The 16,270-nt window shown below is 39.7% G+C and overlaps 1 protein-coding gene across 3 annotated transcripts in view; it reads right to left on the bottom strand.

Annotated features, from left to right (window-relative positions):
• Positions 1-16,270, bottom strand: part of DGKG (diacylglycerol kinase gamma) — a 165,049-nt gene that overhangs the window by 65,676 nt on the left and 83,103 nt on the right. For all 3 annotated transcript variants that reach the window (XM_070753132.1, XM_070753133.1, XM_070753131.1), the window contains 4 exons: positions 14,028-14,147; positions 7,002-7,119; positions 4,259-4,347; positions 1,340-1,456 (listed from right to left, as the gene is read on the bottom strand). In XM_070753132.1, coding sequence (XP_070609233.1) covers positions 1,340-1,456; positions 4,259-4,347; positions 7,002-7,119; positions 14,028-14,147 — 444 coding nt within the window. The remainder of the gene's footprint in view (positions 1-1,339; positions 1,457-4,258; positions 4,348-7,001; positions 7,120-14,027; positions 14,148-16,270) is intronic.

A 16,270-nucleotide genomic window follows, 5' to 3' on the forward strand; every position in this document is an offset into this window, starting at 1 on the left:
CACATTCAACCTCATTTACTGTGATAAGAAAAACATATCGAGAGCCCAGAAGGGAAATTTCTTTAAAAAAAATATATATTATTTTTTTCTACCGGTTCTGCATATCTGACCAAAATTTTTCTACCAGTTCTGCGTACCTGACTGTACCCGTAGGAGTCCATCACTGGATATACATCTCTAGACTTGGCTTGGCAGGTACTGTACTGACTAAATGTCTGGACTCTGGAGGCTGTGAATACCTAGATGGGGAAGATCCCGCAGCCCAAACCTGGCAAGATGGAGTGACTCTATGCTTTTGGTCATTGGTGATTTATCATCGACTCTGGAAAGGTTCACACTTCCTCATATTGCGCTAGTGAACAATTTGTGAGTTTTTCCTGAAATCATAGTTCCTATTCACGGGGACCTTTGCATAGATCCATGTTGTGCCTCAACGGTGTCATTTTCTGGACTGAAAGACCTTGATCATGGTCAATGCATTTTGCATGGGTTGGCCTTTAAGATCATTTGGAAGCTACAACTGCCCAGGAGTGAAATCTATTCTATCACATTACAAATTACAATTTGTTGCTAATTTTTAGGAGGAGCTCTGGAGGCAATGTACAGGAATTGTGGGAGGTTATGCTTTTCTGTTGTAAATAGCTTGTAATTCTGTGAAATTGTTGCTGTTTCTTCAAAGAACTTCTCTGAGTTCTTTGGAAAAGGAGAAGAGTTTAAATTAAAATATTAATAAAAATTTTAAAAATCATGCTTTTAAACAGCTCTATTCTTCCTGCCTTAATATCTGCAGGTCTGGTAAACATCTGTAGCTATCATTGCACTTAAGAGACATGTAGTATCAGTACACAAAACGATAAAAATACAATGCTTCCAAATATAAAAATTCAATGCATCCTATGAGTTTCATTTTTGTACCACTGTGGTGCTTATAATAGTCACAAAGTGACTAATATCTTTGTTATCATCCAATCATGGATGTTTTTCTAGAGAAAGCCAATTTTGCGTCTGCAGCCTTCTAAAAATACATTGTTGACCTTTGTTTTCACAAAAAATTACTTATATATGTCAGAATTACAAAAGAGGTGATGTATAGTGGCATGAACTACTGAACTACATGAACTACAATATTTTTAGCATTTATGATTTCTCTATAATTTACTGAATAATTGCTATTTTGGGGATTAGGAGAGATAACTACAGTAGTAAGGGAAGATTAACCTTTATTTCTTACAAACATGTCACAAAATTTATTAAATGTGTAACAACCTGTCTTGACTAAAGTAGATCTCCATAATTTTTGGTTAAAAATAAAAAGACCACATTCTCTTCACGTACTCACTGTGATTTGGCACCATGCACAATGTAGTCCGGTAATTCCCTGGTAGCATTTGATGCTTTTATGACATCGATCACACTTGGCTGGGGAATTGCCCTCAATCCATGTGTGCTGCATAATCTAGAATGCAAAATTGTTCAACTAGCTTAGTAGAAAGGGAGGATAGTACAAATTTAGGGAAGTTCCTACTATAGTAGGCAATTAATTTTGCCATAAGGCCGCATGGGAAATTGGGATAGTTTTAGAGGGCCGGACTAATTTAATTAACTGAGTTCTACCCAATACTGTAAAGACCCAGACCCTGACCAGACCTAAACACCCAGATCCACTCTACAGACCCCTAATTGTTTGCTTTATGGCAACACGGTGCACCACAGTCACTGCACTGGAGTGTTTGCGTGGTTTCTGTGCTCGGCTGCTCTCAGTAGGAGGTCGGGGTCCGTTCCAGTGCGAGGATAAAAGAGCTCATCATTGTTATGGTTCAGCCTGAGGCCGATCAGGGTCCAGCTGCGTCTTTGCTGGCTCCATGCCCGGAGGAGGATGAAAGCGAAGAGGAGGGGGCTGAGCAGTCGGACGGGGGAGAATATAGTCAGGAAGGGGATGAGGAAAACAGCATGAGAGCCCCGGGGAGGGGCTCTCCCCAGCCAGTAGCTTGGAGTCACTAGGGGACGAAGCTCAAGCTGTCATTGACATGCGACAGAGACGTTCAGATCAAAGGAAGGAGCAATAATACTATCAGCAGTGAATTAGGAACAGCTGGGCTTGGGTGTGGTCCTCATTAACAGGGAAAGGGTATATAAGGCAGGCCAGCCCTTGAAGCCATGTGGAGTGTTATCAGTTTGGAGTTGCGTTATCCTGTCTTGTTTCTCGGCGTCTCTGTTCCTGGCTTGTGGCCCAGCAGTTTGGAAGACCCGTGGGAGGTGTATGTCTGCTATCTACAGCCTCGTCTTGGCAGCAAGAATCCTGTATTGCTGCATGGACTATTGCCTTTGTGGATATATTTGGAGTTCCAGTGTTTTCCTGCTTTGTAAGAACATTTTCTGTTAGTTTTGTTTCTCTCGAACTGTATAAACTGCATTTGCATTGCACCGGTGTGTTTGGCTTATCTTTTTGGGTTGGTCATAGCTTCCGGAGTGACCCAGACAGAACAACCGTGTCTGCCGGGACTCCTCTGGTTCCTGCTTTCCTCATGATTCATCAGGAAAGCCGGAACTGGAGGAGTTCCAGCAGACACGGTGAGCTCTTTCATCCTCGTACTAGAGTGGACCCTGACCTCCGTGGACCAGTCACAGATAGCGGGCAGGCTGGTCATAGATAGCGGGCAGGCCGGATGCGGCCCGCGGGCCGACCCTTGCCAAGGTCTGTATTACAGGAACAGTCTTCATCTTCAGTTTAGGGAATTGTTTTTTCTGATTATTGGGTATTTCTATATATTTATATCAGAGCACTGATGACACAGTAGGTAGAATGCAGCATTACAAACAAACTCTGCCCAAAGCCTGGAATTCGATTCTGATAGGACTCAATCTTGATTCAACCTTCCATCCTTCAGAGGTCAGTAAAATGAGAATCCAGATTGTTGGGGGCAATATGCTAACACTGTAAATCACTCAGATAGTGCTGTAAAGCACTACGGGACTGTATATAAGCCTAAATGCTGTTTATATTATCTATACGTTTATGAAAGCATAAATGGTTGTAGGTAAATAGTTTAACTCTCAGCCTTACCTGGTAGACCAGATAGGCAACACAACCAATTTTACTTTACTGTAAAGCTATATTAATAGAACTTTGCAAGTGTGAAAGTACAGTTCTCCTGCTATTATCTTTAGAATCTGAGAACTTATGGCGAGTCCCTTCTGAGTCTCTTGCTCTGCTCAGTCTACAGCTGTGGGCTCTGCTGTCTCTTATCCGACAGTTCCCTAGTTATCATCTCTTTCCTCTATGTCCCAAGGTCTTTCTGACTCATCATTATATTGTAACTTATAATGTGCATACCTTTGGAAGCAGCTCTTAAGCAGTATTGTATACTCGTGCATATACTGCAAACAACTCTATCTATCTCAATGTCTGATTAAAGCCCCAAATTTCAATTTAGCTCTTTACTTTTTTCCTGCAACCGAGACTATACTGTTTGAACCTTAACACAGTTACAATTTCAGTAGAGTTTTAATTTCTCTAGTGGTTCTCGTTAATACTGTTGGTCTATAGAATTATGTATCTAGTGTACTTATTGAAGTAGCTAATAGAGTTTGGTTGATATCGTAAATGATGTAATTGATGGAGAACAACACTATAATTGAGATTTCAGTTTTGAAAACACAGAGGTTTCTTGCAAGGAATTCACTCTGTGCTGTTTTACTGCTAGGTGTAGCTTACCAAAGATAAGGTCTGGAAAGCAGTATTTTTGTGGACCTATAGTACTTTATATTAAACCAGTGTTTCCCAACCTTGGCAATTTGAAGATATCTGGACTTCAACTCCCAGAATTCCCCAGCCAGCAAATGCTGGCTGGGGAATTCTGGGAGTTGAAGTCCAGATATCTTCAAATTGCCAAGGTTGGGAAACACTGTATAAACACATATACTGTACTGATTTTTCATTAAATACAACATTTAAGACAACAAGATTTAAATGGTGCAAAAAAGAACACATTATCACTTTGCAAACAAAAATTAATCCTAAAGCTTATTTGCAAATCCTGCACCAAATATAAAGTCCTCCATTTGAGGCTGATATGTATATATTACATCAAATTCACAAGAGTGAATTGGTTGTCATAAGACAGAGACCTATTTTACTAAAATAGCATTAGTATGACAGTATGGACTGCATGTTCTACATACAGATGGCTTTTGAATTCATGGAAGATGATTAACCAATGGACACACAGCACTGATATTCCACATAAACCTCACTTACATTTGTATTTTTCTTGGATTTTACGTATGTACTGATGCAAGGAGCAATATCTTTGGACACACATCTTTCATGTACAGTATATTTACAAACTGTAGAAATGAAAGAAAAAAGAGAGAGCCATTCTAAATTATTGCATTGAGGACAGTTTCCAGCTACTTCTAGAGTTTGGCTGTTAAAATATATTATTTCATGTTTGCAATTGTATATAAAATTCTTGGAAACATTCTAAATGGATAAACTGATGTCATAATCCATGATAGTAGATTCACCATTCACTATTGAGATGGCACTGATGACCCTTGTGGATGATCTATGACTGGCCAGGGACAGAGGTGGTGCATTTGTCCTAGTCTCCTTGAACTTTCAGTGACTTTCGATACCACCAAAAGTTATGATATCATTTTTGTGTTGTGGGCTGCCTCAGGATGTGATTCTTTTACCCCTCATGATTAACCTCTACCTGGTGTTGGTGAGGTCATTTCTCAGCATGGGGCAATATGTGTATATGTTATCTTCTAAATCTCAGATCCCTGTAAGTTAAAATTTAAAAGTAATGTTTTAACAGTTGCCATCTTTATACATTTACTATAAATTATGTTCTATTGAATCCAGTGAGACTTCTCAGTAGCCATCTAATCAACCTTAATATTTGAAACTCTTGTTCCAAGGGTTGGTTATGACCTATAAAGCCCTTCATGGCATCGGACCAGAATACCTCCGGGACCGCCTTCTGCCGCACGAATCCCAGCGACCGGTTAGGTCCCACAGAGTTGGCCTTCTCCGGGTCCAGTTGACTAAACAATGTTGTTTGGCGGGACCCAGGAGAAGAGCCTTCTCTGTGGCGGCCCCGACCCTCTTGAACCAGCTCCCCCCGGAGATTAGAACTGCCCCCACCCTCCTTGCCTTTCGTAAATTTCTTAAGACCCATCTCTGCTGTCAGGCATGGGGGAACTGAGACATCTCCCCTGGACCTATACAGTTTATACATGGTATGTTTGTGTGTATGTTTGCTTTTAATAATGGGGTTTTTAGTGTTTTTTAAATTATTAGATTTGTTCTTACATTGTTCTTGTTATTGTTGTGAGCCGCCCCGAGTCTACGGAGAGGGGCGGCATACAAATCTAATAAATAATAATAAGGTTGGCCTCTAAGCTTTCTTTAGATAGCAACCGAGGACATGCCTCTTTCACCTAAGCTTTTGTGAAATAATCTATTTCAGCAAAAGGCTGTTGTTTGGCTGCCTCTTATACTATTTTTCTTTTTGAAAGATAACTTTTTTTTAGTCTTTGGGACTGTCCAGTGCCATTAACAGAATACTGATGAATTTTTTCAATGCAAAAGAAGAGCTGTGGCAATAGGAAGCTGTTAAAGCATGTAACATTCAGGGTTTCAAGTTGATTCATCTGAATCCTAGAAAAGACTATTTTCTCTCAGTTATTACTTTGGTTGTCCTGAAAATGGCTTATCATTTGTACCTGTTTCTATAATACAAGTGTTGATCAAAGTGTTGGTTATGACCTATAAAGCCCTTCATGGCACCGGACCAGATTATCTCCGGGACCGCCTTCTGCCGCACGAATCCCAGCGACCAGTTAGGTCCCACAGAGTGGGTCTTCTCTGGGTCCCGTCAACTAAACAATGCTGTTTGGCAGGACCCAGGGGAAGAGCCTTCTCTGTGGCGGCCCTGGCCCTCTGGAACCAACTCCCCCCAGAGATTAGGATCGCCCCCACCCTTCTTGCCTTTCGTAAGCTCCTTAAAACCCACCTCTGTCATTAGGCATGGGGGAACTGAGATATCCTTTCCCCCTAGGCTTCTACAATTTATGTATGGTATGCTTGTATGTATGATTGGTTTTTAAAATAAGGGTTTTTAGCCGTCTTAGTATTGGATTGTCACATGTTGTTTTTACCACTGTTGTTAGCCGCCCTGAGCCTACGGAGAGGGGCGGCATACAAATCCAATAAATAAATAAATAAATAAATAAATACAATTGGAAAAAACTCAAGCTTCCTTTGAGAAAGGAACATACTGGAAATATTGAAGCCTTACTACAAGGATCGCCCGGAAAGGAATGCACCATTTTTTTCCCCTCAGCCTACACTTTAATGGTACGAATGCGAAACTTTAGATATACATTATTTGAATTGACAGGCGTGCGTGTATAAATTTTGCATTTCTTCAGACAGATACCATAGCTGCAACAGCGTTTCAAAATGGCATCTGTAAGTGATGTACGGTATGTTACAAGCAGCGTGTCGTCATTGGATTTCTCACTACGGGGAAAGAAACTGTTGGGGACATTCACAAATGTTTGTGTACAGTTTATGGAGAATCTGCAGTCAACAGAAATATGGCTAGTCACTGGGCACAGAGGGTGAGGCCATTGGAAGACAGTTCGGCAGAGCTCAAAGACTTCATGACTAGAACAAGGATTGGTACCAACAGGGCATACATGTCTCGCTAGAGAGAGGCCATAGAACAGGACGGAGATTACGTGGAAAAATAGGGAGTGTAGAAGAAACATCATTCTTTCTTGTGTGTAAGTTTCATTGTGTTCAATAAATAATTGTTGAAGAAAAAATGTGGTGCATTACTTTCTGGGCAACCCTGGTTTTAAGGTTAAAACAGTAACTAAAACAAACCCCTTTCCCCATCTTTTGGGGTGATTTTGACATGACTCTTCCCAACTGACATGCAGGTAATCTCACTAGCCATAACTATTGTGCATCTGCGGGGACTTACAGGAACAGCACAGGCCTTGCTTCCTAACTCCGAGTAACATAGTGCGGCAAAAGTTGCAGTAGGCAGGCTTCTTGAAATGTTTCAGTCTCCAAGCATGTTGGCCATCATCCTTTATATTCTGTAGGGATATATATATATTTAAAAGTTCACTTAGCAAAGAAGAATCAGTATGATGAATCTCCAATGACCCTCCAATGACCCTCCAATCACATAAATATGCACTTTGCACAGTTATCAGTATTATCTCTTTATAATGCATTTGTGTGTGTGTGTGTGTTGTATGTACAATACAATATAAAAGATAATATATTAAATTAGGATAAAACCATTAAAAAAACCCACCATAATATGGAGCCGTAGAATTGCAATGGCATAGATGTTATAAATCGATACCTAAGTGTTGTGGTTAGCTCTGGCCCTGCTCCTGCCCCAAGGACTGTGGATGTGGGGGAGACATCCACATGCTGCAGGCCTGTTTTGCCCCAGTGGAATCTGATGATGAAGGCTCCTCTGACCAAGAAGACATGAGTAACAGGGAGGAGGAGAGTGTGGCAGACAGCTCAGAAGGAGATCAATTATCTAGCTCCTCCTTGGATTCAGAACAAGAGTTAATGATACAGCCACGCATGAGGAGAGTGATGCATAGGCAACAACAGAGAGATTATTATCAAAGAAAATGAGGCCACCTGTGGCTGGGTGGGGCTGTGGTAATTAGTGAGGCTGCTATAAATATTAGCCTGTGGGTTTGGCCATTGTGGAGGATTATCTGATCATTGTGTTTCGTGACTGCTTTACTGACTTTGACCTTTTGTGTGCTGATTTTTCCCTGCTTTGAAACTAAACCAGAGCAAAGTGTGTTTCACTTTGTGAAAGAAGGACTGTGAATTGCCTCACAGCTGCAAGCTAAGTATCACAGAACTGATAAGGGACTTGTACAAATTACCAGTTTGTTTGGAGACAAGTGCTCTTTGCTATAGCAAAAGAGGGCTTGGTTTAAGTGAATTTTCATTATAAAGAACATTGTTTTGAATTTTCAAACGTGTGTGTGTGTGTCTGAAATTTGTACCTGTGAATTTTTAGGAGGATTCTACCAGAGAGCCTGACAGAACACTAAGGAAGCTAACTACCTAATTGCTTCTGGTGTGGCTGGAATGAGATTATCCCAGGTGCCTTGATATTTCCTGAAGAGACTTTCTTGAACGATATGTGTTATAGTTTGTTCTGGTGCACTAGTCTCGGCCATTCGGCGTGTTTATCTTATTCCACTCTCAAACTGTCTGTTGACATCTGAGATCAGTCAGGAGGTGCAATGTTAGAAAGAACACGAAGCCATGAGAGTGGTGTGGATTTAAGCATTCCAGATATTATTCTCATTGTGTTATTATGGGGAACATCAATCTTGTACATAGGTCAATGATGGCGAACCTTTTTCCCTCAGATGCCGAAAGAACGCGCGCGTGTGTTATCGCACATGCTCGAGTGCCCACACCCATAATTCAATGCCTGGGGAGGGTGAAAACAGCTTCTCCTGCCCCCTGGAGGCCCTCTGGGCATAGTTCCCTCTAAGCTGAGCAGTGAGCAATCGCTCAGTTAAAAATCATCATCAACTCAGAGTTTTCCAAACCTGCCCAGAAGCCGAGAGGGAAAGAATGAGAGGGAAGGAGAGAGAAAGGAAGAGAGGAAGAGAGAGAAACAGATAGAAAAAAGAGAGGAAGGAAAAGAGAAAGAAAAAGAATGGGAGTAAGGAAGAGAGAAAGAAAATCAAAATCTAGTTTGAAACTAGCTCAACTATTTAAGTGGCATTTTGATATTGATAGAGTTGCCCTATTATGAGCTCACTGTTATAGACACACAGTACAGTACAGTACAGTACAGTACAGTACAGTATTTTATTTTATTTATTATTTATTTGTTTATTTATTATTTAGATTTGTATGCCGCCCCTCTCCACAGACTCAGAATTTTGAAATTCTCTGAGGCAAAACAGAGTGGGTTTTTTATTTGTTTGCTTGTTTGTTTATTTGTTTATTTATTATTTCTGTGCCGGCCAGTCCCGAAGGGACTGCCGCTCAGACACTATACTTTTCCGCCCACCCGCAAAAAAAATTGGAGGGAACACTGCCTCTGGGGGTGGGGAACATCCTGTTTCCCAACTTTTGGTGGGCTCAGTAGGCTCGTGTTTCACCCTCTCCAAGCTCCAAAGGCTTCCCTGGAGCCAGGGGAGGATAAAAACGCCCCCCCACCTTCCTCCCGGAGGCTCTCTGAAGCCAAAAATTCCCTCCTAGAGCCTCCGTGTGAGCCAAAAATCAGCTGGCTGGCACACGTTGGAACTGAGCTAAGTTAACGGCTCGCATGCTAGCAGATAGGGCTCCAGGTGCCACCGGTGGTACCCGTACCATAGGTTCACCATCACTGGCATAGGACAACTTCTCCATACAGTTGCACAGTATTTGGCAACAGAATACACTACACACTATATGCAATCGCCTCTATGATAAGTAGAAACATAGAAACATAGAAACATAGAAGTCTGACGGCAGAAAAAGACCCCATGGTCCATCTAGTCTGCCCTTATACTATTTTCTGTATTTTATCTTAGGATGGATATATGTTTATCCCAGGCATGTTTAAATTCAGTTACTGTGGATTTATCTACCACGTCTGCTGGAAGTTTGTTCCAAGGATCTACTACTCTTTCAGTAAAATAATATTTTCTCATGTTGCTTTTGAGCTTTCCCCCAACTAACCTCAGATTGTGTCCCCTTGTTCTTGTGTTCACTTTCCTACTAAAAACACTTCCCTCCTGGACCTTATTTAACCCTTTAATATATTTAAATGTTTCGATCATGTCCCCCCTTTTCCTTCTGTCCTCCAGACTATACAGATTGAGTTCATTAAGTCTTTCCTGATACGTTTTATGCTTAAGACCTTCCACCATTCTTGTAGCCCGTCTTTGGACCCGTTCAATTTTGTCAATATCTTTTTGTAGGTGAGGTCTCCAGAACTGAACACAGTATTCCAAATGTGGTCTCACCAGCATTCTATATAGCGGGATCATAATCTCCCTCTTCCTGCTTGTTATACCTCTAGCTATGCAGCCAAGCATCCTACTTGCTTTCCCTACTGCCTGACTGCACTGCACTAATTTGGAAGAGAGTGAATCAACATGATTCCATGAGTGCCATTACAGAAAAAGGCACTCCAGAGTACTTTATTACTAATATCTCCATAATACAATTTCAAATATTCCTTTTTGAATGGTTATGGTGGCTAGCATTTCTATCTGGGATACCATGATATGCATGGAGGCTTCACAGCAAAAAAATCTAATCTCTGATCTGCATTTACTTACAGAGGCACAAAACACAAACACTTTTCTACTATTCAATGCAACTTGGTCTCCCCACACCTCTAAACATTTAGCTTAGGGATTCCTATTTTGAGCCAGACAAAACCATCAGCCAAGCACCAAAGTTGCATCAGCAAATTAATGGAGGTGACTTTCAACAATTGCATTACACAATTTCCAATTCATTTGCCTTTTATTTTGTCTTTTAACTTTATTTTATTTTGTATTTCACTTATTTACACCTGCCCACCCCCCAAACAATACTCCCTAAAGACAAAGCAAAATTACACAGAATCCACTAATCTCAATCAAACCGAAAAGTATAGGGGACTGTAGATATTGAATCACGCCAGTTGTTTCCAGAAGAACAAATAGCCTTTTAGCACATGACCAAATAAAATAGGAAGTGACATGCTATCAAAAAGTTGAAGGAAAGGAAAAAAGCAACTATCCAGCCTACTCTGAATAAAAAAAAACAAAAAAACCCAGAATTCACAAATTTCAAAATGATAGAACCTTATACAGGAATATTATCCCAGATTTGCTGTCAGATAACAAAATATGCTGCTTATAGTCTAAGAAGTAAAGTAGCGGATCAGAAAAAAAGGCCTTACATAGTTTGAGATTATTGTCCTATAATTCTCAATAAAGCTTATGGAAACTTCACAAAGAGCACATTAACACCCTCTTACTTGTGTTCAGAGGAATATTGCCTTTAGTGGTACATAACTGTAATTACTAGGCCTGATGACTAATACCCTTATTTTTAAGAAGTCGTAGAACTAAAATTTGAAAATATATTTTCCTATATACATATATATTTCAATCTGTCCTATTATATTGGGTTTTCTATCTGATTGCTCAAGAAATCAAGAGCAACAGATAATCTCTCAAAATCCATCACATGACCACATTATCTTCTAAAGATAGGACTCCTAAATCATGAGATTATACAACTGAAACTGAGTATATAGCTCCTGCTACTGATGTACCAGACAATGTTTATACCAGGAATTCAAAAAGTTGCTTGTATTGGTACGTCTCAAGAATCTATCTATCTATCTATCTATCTATCTATCTATCTATCTATCTATCTATCTATCTATCTATCTATCTATCTATCTATTCATTTGTCCAATACACAAATACATAGGAAGAAAAATAGACATGTAGTAATATATATAAGGGTAAAGTGAACTTAGAGGAGAGGATATATGAAAGAAAGAAAATATATATGATAAGTGAGAGAAAGGAAAGACAATTGGACAGGGGACGAAAGGCACACCAGTGCACTTATGTACGCCCCTTACTGGCCTCTTAGGAACCTGGAGAGGTCAATCGTGGAGAGTCTAAGGAAGAAATGTTGGGGGTTAGGGGTTGACACAATTGAGTCTGGCAATGAGTTCCACGCTTCGATAACTTGATTGTTGAAATCATATTTTTTACAGTCAAGTTTGGAGCGGTTCGTATTAAGTTTGAATCTGTTGCGTGCTCTTTCTTTGTTGCGGTTGAAGCTGAAGTAGTCATTGACCGGTAGGACGTTGCAGCATATGATCTGGTGGGCAATACTCAAATCGTGTTTTAGGCGCCGTAGTTCTAGGCTTTCTAGGCCCAGGATTGTTAGTCTATTTTCATAGGATATTCTGTTTTGAGTGGATGGAGAGGGCAGATGGAGAGGTAAAATGGATATAACAATGCACAATTACTATATTACTAGCCTTAATTTGAACCTAATTAAATTTATTTATATTGACATTCACTTTTTAGAAGCTTTGGAATGCTTGGCAGACATTCAAGATGTTCTTAGTGTCTATGACTAAAAAGAAAGCTCAGAATCTGAATTTTGGAAAACTTGCATTCTCAGAAAGTCAGAGACTTAAAAGAATCTAAGAGGCTATATATATTCTGACTGATTCTGATTGATTATATCTAATTTTTTTCAGAAGGTCATCTTTTGAAGCAACTTAAAGCACTTTTTTCTCAACTTAATTATCACAATTGCTTCCTTGGTGCAGTTTAAAGTATTGGTTCCATTTTTCAAAATGAGGGTTGAAATCTAGTTATCTGAGAGATTTCCTTTCCTATTACAAATCTTTATAGATATGAAATTCTACCTAAGAGGCTCTTCAGAAGATGACTTCTGATCACTTCAGCAGAAGACCTTCCGTTGTATTGCTTCCAGTGGTGGATTGTCCACCTTTCGGATTCTATTAGGCTTAAATTAATTTTTATTAAATGCATTTTTCCATGGAGTAAAATACAAAGAGAAATGGAGAAAAGTAATAGAAAGGTGAAAAATATATATAAAAAAATAGATAAAAGATAAACAAAAGAAAGAATAATAAAGAAGTGGCTTCTGGTCTTCTCAATAGTACAGTGGTACCTCTACCTGAGAACACCTCTACTTAAGAACGTTTCCAGATAAGAACTGGGTGTTCAAGATTTTTTTTGCCTCTTCTTAAGAACCATTTTCTAATTAAGAACCCGAGCCTGGAAAAATTTCCCAGGAAATTTGAAAGTGACACAAAGGCCTGGTCAGTTTCCTGCCATTTCCCCTGAGTTTCTCTCTCTGGTGCAGTGTATGGGAAGCAGCCTCATGCCGGTTGTATGGAAACCACATGCTCCTCCTCACCGCCTCAGAGTCCCTCTTTTTTTTTTTAAGCCTTAAAGTTTTGAATTTTTTTGATTCCCCTCACCTCACCTTCTTCCTTCGGCAGTGACTGTCCTCCTCCTCTTCTTCTTCCTCCTCCTCCCACCCAAATTCTGAGCTTTTATTTCTTTCCTAATGGATTTGCATGCATTATTTGCTTTTACATTGATTCCTATGGGAAAAATTGCTTCTACATACAAACTTTTCTACTTAAGAACCTGGTCATGGAACGAATTAAGTTCTTAAGTAGAGGTACCACTGTAGTTACATGTACATATTTTTCCTTGGGGGAAAAAAAGTAGCTGAATGCATATATTTTGCCAGGCTTTTTGTCAGCCTCTCTGCATTATTCTTCATATCTTCACTGCATATGCTGCCATAAAGAAACGGGGGTGGGGGGAGGCACTTGGGGGGGGGGGACACGCTGGAGTAGCCCATGGGAGTTTTGATTTTGTATGAGAAAGGGAAGAGGAGGGGGAAGTTGCAGGCTGGCACAGATGTGCAGAGCAGACCTGCTTATCACCAACTCAAGGCTAACGGCTGCGCATTCCAGAAGTGTGACATGGCAGTGACGACGCTCCCACCTGATGCTTATGGACATTTTGGATTGGGTGGACTGCCCAAGGGGGGGTGTTGGGGTTACTTTGTAATAGGCATCTCACACGCCTTTTTCTTCTGACTTTGCTTTTCTTTCATTGCATTCACTTCTGGTTTAGTAAAAGTATTCTTTGAAGCTCAAAATGGACTCTGAGTTTTACTTTCCTAAATTCTGAGCGAAGCAGACCTGACCCTTTTTAAAAAATTGTTAATTAAAATATGATTGGGTTTTAATTTATATTTTATGTTTAATTTCCATTTTCCATTCTGCATTTCAACTATTGTTAGTCACATTGCACCATGTGTAGAAAGAAAGGTTATCCAACAAACAATAATTCTTTCCTATCCTACGTTAAAGTATTGTTACTCTAGAAACACAACATGATGGAAAAACTTGGGTTATTGTTGTGAAATCTAGCCTATTACTCACTGTTTCCATGCCTAGGAGAACAAGCAGAGGGATGGTGGTCATACCACCCCGAATCCATTCTTCAAGTGTCACAGTTCCATCATGATCATAGTCTATTTCTTCCATCATCTCTTTCAAAATCTGTAGAAGACAAAATCCAGTTGCATACATCATATATTTTTTCGTTTGCAATGATTTTTTAAGCTAGGAAATGTTCTGTAAGCTTTGAACACTAGCACAGGAGACAAAATTGATTGCAACATTAAGTTTAAGAATCAAGGGCGCTGGTGTTTGCATTGTGAATCACAGAGTCTAGGTCATAGACTTAGCAGTGGAGACAACATCTAGGATGCAATTTCAGCCAGAATATAATCAGCTAATCTCACAGACTGAATGCTGTAAATTGATTCCATTAGCTGACTAAGACATAAAGGTGTCTTCTCAATCTGAACTCTGGGTTTCATCAGATTGCTTTGACTTCTTTTGCTTTTTTTGTTTTTAAAATCCATGCTTGTTTGCAGCAGACCTGGATCTGATAATCAGTCCCAAGAATAATTTAGAGTTCTATGGAGTTCCAGTTTCATGGTCGAGTTTTGTTTGTTTGTTTGGTTTTGAAGTTCTTTGTTACACATTTCCAAGTCAGATTTTTTAAAGCCTCCAATTTCTCTTCTTGTGAAACTATAATTATCCTTATACCTTAAAAGATGTTTTAAGGGGGGAAAAGTTGTGGGTGGTGGATGGCTTAAAATTCTGTCAAATAAATTGAAAAATAATAATCCTTTTTTTGGAACTATTCTATTTGTGACTTGATTATTGCAATATGTTTGACAGGTTCAAAGTGGCTATTTAGAATTAATGGGTGACTCAAGAATTCATTAAAAAGAACAATAACCAGAAAATGTAGCACATTAAAGACTAATTGTAGCTTACATTTTAAAGGACAACAGTTAATTTTAAGATGTTAATTTTTTTTGGCCCCAGACGAAGATAGTACCTTCTGGAAATAAAAATAGGGATCATATTTATAGTTTAACTAGCTGGATACCCATGCTTTGCTATGACACTATGCGATGGGGCTTGATAAATAAACATTTAAGGCTTGAAAATTAATGAATAGTTTAAAAAAGACTGTATTATTTTGGCAGAGACCTTAAACTAAGTTCCTGTTACAGATGAAGACATTATTGTAAGTGTAACAACAATGAAATAGATGGGCTTAAATTTGTCTTTTTAAGTTTATCTTTCCTACAAGTATAATAGAATAATAGAAATCTTTAAATTCAATATCCAACCGTCATGTTCACAGGTTTAATTTCTTCCCAAGTTTTATTTTCTTCACGATCTCTAAATGTATATTTCCTTCCCGAGATGATGTCTTTCCATTTTGCACTGTCAGCCAACCTGCTTCTTTCAATCTTTACGCTTCTCCATCCTTCTTTCTCATGTCCTCCTACTGTCTTTCTCCCAATCTTCTCTCCAAAGTCCCCACTCTTTCTCTTCTTCCTCTTTTGCTGTCAAAACACTTTCTCAGTCCCTTCTCACGCTGCCCTCTTCTCCAATCACAAACTTTACTTTGCCTTCTCCTCTCCCACTAAGTATTTGTCATTTTTTCAATCCAATTGGAATCTTGTTTTTTCATTCATTCATTCATTCATTCATTCATTCATTAGATTTATATGCCGCCCCTCTCCGAGGACTCGGAGCGGCTCACAACATAAACAATACAAATCCAATACTATAACAATTTTAAACCCTTAATATAAAAACAATCATACATCTCATACAGACCATGCGTAAAGTGGAATCAATTACCCCATGCCTGATGGCAAAGATGAGTTTTGAGGAGTTTGCGAAAGACAAGGAAGGTGGGGGCAGTCTTAATCTCCGGGGGGAGTTGATTCCAGAGGGTCGGGGCTGCCACAGAGAAGGCTCTTCCCCTGGATCCCACCAGATGACATTGTTTCATCGACAGGACCCGGAGAAGGCCAACTCTGTGGGACCTAACCAGTCGCTGGGATTCGTGCGGCAGAAGGTGGTCCCTTGCCTTTCTGAGTTCAATTTTTCTCCATTGACACAGAGGATCTTTCACTTTTTAAAACTTTCTTTGCCACTAATATGCCTCGCTGCTTCCTCACTCTTTGCTTCCTCTTTAGCAAGCAGACTGTCATGCCTTTGGATCAGCCATTAACAGGCCAATTTCTTCTGTGTCTGATCTGAGGGAATCTCTTGCTCTACCAGGACATCGGCTTTCTCCCTAAGTCCTC

This window comes from Erythrolamprus reginae, chromosome 5 (genome assembly GCF_031021105.1).
Source record: "Erythrolamprus reginae isolate rEryReg1 chromosome 5, rEryReg1.hap1, whole genome shotgun sequence".
NCBI lineage: Eukaryota > Metazoa > Chordata > Lepidosauria > Squamata > Dipsadidae > Erythrolamprus > Erythrolamprus reginae.